Source organism: Corella eumyota, chromosome 2 (assembly GCF_963082875.1).
Source record: "Corella eumyota chromosome 2, kaCorEumy4.1, whole genome shotgun sequence".
In the NCBI taxonomy this organism is placed as follows: domain Eukaryota; kingdom Metazoa; phylum Chordata; class Ascidiacea; order Phlebobranchia; family Corellidae; genus Corella; species Corella eumyota.
The window spans coordinates 13,117,078-13,123,759 of record NC_137491.1 but is presented as its reverse complement, the minus strand read 5'-3'; the positions used below and the strand labels follow the sequence as shown (position 1 = coordinate 13,123,759).

Genomic DNA, 6,682 nt, shown 5'->3' with positions numbered 1-6,682 from the left:
ATGGCTGAGGAGTAAGTATTTAAAGTTATATAATGTTTTTTAAGTAAAATTGTTTAAATTGCATATTTTTATTAGTTTAATCGTAACAATAGTTAAACAATTTTTAAAAAAGTTTACGTTTGTAGCAACTATTTTTATGGTTTCTATTATTTTTTTTTATTTGTTAGAGTAGAGCCGTTCAGTGATTTCGAAAAGGGACTTTTTGGGTTTGTTATATTAACAATGTCGGTAATTGGAATTATCGAAAATGTCACCACAATATCTGTCATAATACGGTCAAAAAAACTTAAGTAAGTGCATTAATTAAATAACTATTATTTTTTGATATTTGCGATAAAATGTTTTTGTCATTTTTTACCCTTATATATTTTAGGTCGGTTTTCTATTTATTTATTGTAAGCTTGTGCGTAAGCGACCTAACTTCAGCTATAGTAAGTCCGCTATACTTGTACAGATTAACATGGGGCTACATAGATTGGAAAGCACCTGAGTTTTTATGCAAGGTAAAGTATAATTTTTTGTCGTTTAAAAAGAATTTACAAACATTTTTAATAAAGTTTATTGTTAAACTGTTAGTTGTATTTTTTTAAATCTTATATCGTTTATTTGCAGTATTATATTAAATCTACTTAAGCGCGCAAATTGCGAAAACTAATGTCATTCTTTTGCAAATTATTATTTTTTTTAGTATTTAAGTTCTATTTTGTATTTAAACATTTAAATAAAAAAATATTTTTTTTTATTTTGGTTTTTCGCACATTGAAGTATACGATATACAATTAATATTACAACAATGCGACGAAAAAAAATGACAAAATTAAATTAATGATTTAAAACATGCCAAAAGTATTAATGTTTACATAAAGATTTTAGGTATGTTATGGCATGGTCACCAAACCCCCCATAAAAAATGTGCAGTATTTGCAAAAATTGTTTTCTATACATATTCAAACTCAATTAAAAGTCAAATATTATTGTGGGAAATTGATATAATTATTTTCAAGATGTTTTGGGGAATGGATATGTGTACAACCTTTGTCACTACAATTCATATTTTAACTTTTGCTTCTTTGCGCTTTACTTCTGTTCAGTGGCCGTACAAGTTTAAGAAAATTAAAAGAAAACACGCAAAAGTAAGTCAGATTGCATGCTGGTAATAATTGTGATATTTTTTAACGGTTTAAAAGCTGTTAAAAGCAAGTTGCACCAAAGCCCAGCGTTAACAAATAGCTGCATTCAAACTATTAAACTTACAAAATGAATTAACCTTTCAACGTGACTGAAAAACAAAGTTGTCAGTAATTTCATTATTAATCCTTAATCAGTTGTCAATGTAAGTTACTTTAAAAAAAATAGAATAACAATTATCCAGATAATATAAATGCAAGAATAACATATTTTGTAGATTTGTATATGTGCGATCTGGTTTGGAGCACTTTGTATCGGATTTATTCCATTTTCGATTTGGTTTGGAAAAATCGACAAAACCAATATTAATATCACCTGGCCGTCATGTACCCTACGTTTAAAAAAGTAAGTGTTTGTATTTAACTTTGAAAAAGTGTTTAAAAATGTCAGTATATGGTGGTATAATTTTTTTCTTTTTAGCAGTAAAACTATTTTGGTATGTTTGCTTTTATTTTTTTGCTAATATTATATTTATTAAATAATTTTGTTGTAGTCGGGATTCTTTTTTTCATTATTGCCTGATCGCATTTTCTAGTCTATTGTATTTTCCGATGTTTTTATTGATTGTTTTGCAACTTGCAATATGGATTAAAATTAATCTGCTTAGAAAAGAAAGAAGAAAACTAACAGGTGATATTTTTAACTTCCTCTACTTTAAATTATTATATTATTTCGGCAATTGGTTTGGGGGCCACTGTTTCTTTTATATTTTTAAAGAGAATTTTCCTAATTTACATGGTTTAAAGGACAAAGTCAAATGTTGTTGTTTTACATAAAAAGAAAGCCACCCTCCGGCATCAACTGAGGGAAACCATTCTTCGTTAAACGCTCGCGAAACCGAAGAAAGATTTAGAAGAAAAGAAACTTATATTGTTATTCAGCTTACACTTATTGTTGGGTCATATTTGGTTGGATATTTGCCGTTTTCAAGTAAAATTTATGTTTTTCTAGCTAAGCTGTGAATAAAATCAACAGGTTTCACAATAAGGTTGTAAAAAACAATTTTTAAAATAATACGTATTTGATTATTTCAGTTTACGATATCATTGCTATCACAAATGATCTTAAATATGAACAAGCGCAAAAACCGCGACAAGATTTTCACTGGTGGCCAACTTGTATCGTATACTTTACTTTAAGACTAAGTGAATGTCTTAATACGATATTCTATAACCTTGCGTCCGGGTAAGTAAATCTTGAGTCTTTTTAAAGGCTCTTAATTTAATAAAAGTTTGACTTCTTAATGTTGTATTTTGATTTAGAAAGATGCGCAACGAAACAAAGACGCAAGTTGTAGAGTTTTTCTCACATTGTTGTTCTTGTTGTTGTACTTGTTGTTACGGAGTAAATGATCCGTATGTTACCTATTACAGGTCGACGTGATATTTAAAAAATAATCTAATAATAAGAAATATATTTTTCGTTGTATGAATATGCAATATATAATAAATCAAGTTACCAAGTACTTTTATAAAACATTCTTGCGTTAAGAAGTGAATTTAAATACTTAGAAATATAAAACGAAAAAAATTTAAGCATGCCGTTATTTTATTCGATAATATAGTTGCTTTTTAATAAGTTTTAGATAAATTTTAACTCAGGCTTTTATACAACCAAAAAAATTGTTAACGTTATTCCATAACAATAAGTATATAAGTTTATCAAAAATAAATTGAGTTGCTTTCCTTAAACTATTTAGTTTTGTTAACGGAACAGCGTTGACGTTAATTTTTGTTCGCAAGAATTTAAAATAACACTATTAGAGTAATAACATAAAAAAACAGGTAGTGCAATCGAATATTTGTAATTTTTTCTATCTTTATAATAATTTTACAAGCTTAAAATTAACACGCAAAATTGTGAATTACGCCCTTTGTTTTTTGTGAAGTTTTTTATTTGAAGTTTAACTTAATATTGGAAAATTAAACTACATGATAATGCAATTATTACTATATTGTTATTTAAGAAGTATTATTGTTTTGTTTAAAAATGTGGTCGAACGCGTTTAAATATTTCAGCAGTAACATAACATTTAAAAGCCATACAGGATGTTATTAAATCATTAACTTGTATTTAAAAAAATATTTTTGCTTCATTTATTTTTAAAGCACTTTGGTTTTTAAGAAAATTCGTAAAAACATGAGGCGAACTTTTCGTTTTTGCAATAGGATTTTTGCGTTAGTTATTGTAAGCAGTTTAATTCTTGTTTATATTGCTTTAAACAATAATATCAGGTAAGGCTGTATTAGGATAAATATACAGTTTGGTATGAAGTAGAGCTATTACCAAAAAGTTCAAATAAATATTGTGGTTATAGTATAAAATAGATTGTTTTATTATTGATGTGAAAACATTGTTGGATTTAAAGTAGTTAACTGAATGAGATTATTTAATTTGAACTTATTATTTTCAATAGTTCAAACGGACCTGTTCAAAAAGTCAAAAAGCATAAAATTAACAAGAGTATGGTTCAGAGCATTTACAAAAGTAAACAGGTAAAAAATAATATTGGTAATTTTATAAAAAAAATTAAATTAAAATATTAACACATAATTTTTTTATTTATGTTTAATTTTTTAATTCGATTTATTTAATAGATACTTTATCTAATTAAAATAATAAAGTTTAGTTAAATTGGCTAATTACCGCTTTTTTAATTTTATTAAATTAAAATAACATTAATTGTAGTTAAACAATACTAGCAACTCGAAAACTGCCCAAGAAAAAATAATAAACTGGAAAAAAAACGAAGAACATGCACTAAGCAACAAAATATCAGCAGTAATCAACAACTTACAGGTACAATTCATTTTTAACGTGATTTTAATAAACTTTTGTGAAATCGATTTTGTAAAACAGAAACCTCACAATTGCCAAGATGCCAGAAAGCTTATTTGTCGAATTAAAGTTAGTTGTGAACCAAGTTGCATTCTACACCATATAATTGATTGCTTGTTTGTATCTTTGGCTACAAATCGAACCCTTGTAGTGGATAAAAGCAATCCAAAATTTTATGCGACTGACGTCGGCAATCTTGAATCCTTGCTGTTGCCTTTAAGCAAATGCGAAATTAGTAAAGCACATTTGACAGAATGGAAAGGTGATTTAATATTGTTTATAGTATTTTGCAACACATTTTTTTTTAAATTTATTATCAATAAATTAATTTTATTTGTTTGTTTATGCTACAAGGTTCAAATTCAACCTTATTTTTATATTTAATTCTGTCAGGTGAGGGCAATAAAGAGTTGACAACTGAAAAAGAAGTTGTTTTAACCATAAACTCTAATACAAAAGATGATCAATTCAAATTTCGCCAACATAAGACAAATTTTAAACCAGGCAGTGTTCACGATGACTTTGTGCCTCAAATATTTAAATTTCATAACAGCCCTTCTCTTTGGTGGATAGGTCAGTTGGTCAAACATGTTTTTCGACTGTGGCCAGAACTTTATATAACACTTCAAAGATGGAAAAGGGAAAATGCCTTTCTTAATCCAATTGTCGGGTAAGCTTTCATTACTTAAATCCTAATCATGATGTTCATTGATTATATAAGTTTTAGGTAGTATTTTTAAATAACAATTTCTATTTTTAATTAGACTTCGATTTGAATCAGCATACCCTAACGGCACTACGATTGCAACCCCATGGATAAAAGAATACATAAAATATGTGAAAGCCTGGTATGATCACTACGATAGAACGCATAAAACCACGGCTAAAAGAAGGGTGTATGTGGTTTCAGAAAAGGAAAACATCTTGAAACTGTTAAAGAAAAGGCAAGAGTTGCTTTTTTTTTAAAAAACATAATATTTTTACAAAGATATTTTAAGTTCAAATCTTGTCTGGCTTAGTTTTAGAGTAACATCAGTTACCCCGACCCAGTCCGGAGTTGCTTTTGATGGTTTGAGATAATATTGATTAGAATTGCCCGATAATTACAAGCTTTTAATAATTGGTTAGCTGAGCAGTAGTTTATATCGTTTATAGCGCCTCACTCAAGGGCGCTACAGCATAACAGCATTTGAGATGAAACCCAATTAGTAAAAATTGGTCAATGTTGCTTAGTTTTTTAGTCAATTTTTAGATATCCTCAATACATATTTACGAACTATCCAAATCCTGAAAAGGAGGATAAAAAGAAAAATAAATTGCGAAGTAAATTGATTAACATTGAGTTACTATCACAATGTGACTTTTTTATAGGAAGATATTCAACAGAAGTAAGAAAATTAAAGACTTTTACTTTTTTAAAACATTTTTAGATTCTTCGTAATTGTTTTATTGGCTCTTAATCTTTTTTTTTAAATTTTATTTAGACAAGTCGGTTAATTTATGAGCTAATGCAATCAAGACACGAAAATAATAATTTTTCTATGTCTATCGATGAACCTTACTTTTACAAAAATTCGGGGTTTAATTTCGTATACCAAGCTATAGAAGATCATGACAAAAGTGCTAAAGAAGGGTCAATAGAAAACGGAAATATTATTCGAGTTTTAGGTCCTGCCGTTGGGTATAAGTTTAACTATTATTACGGCATTAGAAATCATGACATAAAACGTTTTTATCCAGCGTTTAAGTTAAGGGCATCTGTTAAATACCTTAATTTTAAATCATTTAATAATTAATAGATTAATTAGCCGGTCAAAAAGTCGAATCGGTATACATCCTCATGTGGTCAATATTTAATTGTTTTTCTAAATCTGATCTTTACAATACTTTGCAACTTGTTTATATATTTTTAATGTTTTAATAAATAAAATTATTGAAGCATGAAAAATGGCATGTCAAAATGATTTAATGTTTTTATGTTTATTTTATATCTAAAAATATATTATACATTTAAAAAACATATTTGTATGCATATATATATATTTTTTAAAATAAGTAATAAGAATTAGATATTTTAAATAAATATTGGTCTAAAACTCTTTTAAAAAATATTTATAACAGCACCTCTAGCGAAAAAAATTATTTTTACATTGATTCACAATGGTTTGTTAATTAAATTACATGAACCGATGTAAATGTTTGTGTGGTGCCAAATACCTTGCTTGCAATGCCTTGCCTCGCCTGACTTATATTGATTAGTAAAATAGTAGTTAAAGTTAACGTTTTTAGCCAGATTCACGAGCAGTCTGAAATGTTAGAGAAATAATAGCGTTGTAAAGCTAAGATTAATTTTGTGAGTTGTAAATTCGCTTCGTCTATTTGTTATTTTTTTGGTTTAATTCATAATTTGTCACCCTATTAAGATATTCCGGCAAGCAGGCAAGGGTCAGACTGTCAGACGGTGATGGAAATATCTTTCGTCCATTTGTTTAAACGTGTAGAGTTTTTCTTTATCTGTGTGTAATTTGACTTTAAAATAAGAATTTTACTCAGTGGTCACATTTGTTTAAATGGCTGTCAGGCTGTCTGGATGTTACTAGACAGCTAGAACAGTAAAATGCCAATTGGTAAAAATTAAAGTATTTTACCAATTTCA

General features: G+C 27.6%; 2 protein-coding genes across 3 annotated transcripts; both read left to right on the top strand.

Moving 5' to 3' along the window:
• LOC145742444 (somatostatin receptor type 2-like) lies at positions 1-2,377 on the top strand. Its single transcript, XM_082560222.1, has 8 exons — positions 1-11; positions 168-290; positions 401-503; positions 1,005-1,133; positions 1,406-1,533; positions 1,682-1,818; positions 1,969-2,118; positions 2,223-2,377. The coding sequence occupies exons 1-8, from the start codon at positions 1-3 to the stop codon at positions 2,375-2,377; spliced, it is 936 nt and encodes a 311-aa protein (XP_082416348.1).
• Positions 2,378-3,294: 917 nt separating this feature from the next.
• LOC145743432 (alpha-(1,6)-fucosyltransferase-like) lies at positions 3,295-5,912 on the top strand. Of its 2 annotated transcripts, XM_082561390.1 has the most exons (8): positions 3,295-3,422; positions 3,605-3,683; positions 3,877-3,987; positions 4,048-4,288; positions 4,420-4,696; positions 4,791-4,970; positions 5,279-5,414; positions 5,511-5,912. In XM_082561390.1, the coding sequence occupies exons 1-8, from the start codon at positions 3,328-3,330 to the stop codon at positions 5,820-5,822; spliced, it is 1,431 nt and encodes a 476-aa protein (XP_082417516.1). In that variant the 5' UTR covers positions 3,295-3,327; the 3' UTR covers positions 5,823-5,912. The 2 variants fall into 2 exon arrangements, with proteins under 2 accessions (XP_082417516.1, XP_082417515.1); XM_082561389.1 differs by having other exon boundaries at positions 3,877-4,288.
• Positions 5,913-6,682: the final 770 nt, after the last annotated feature.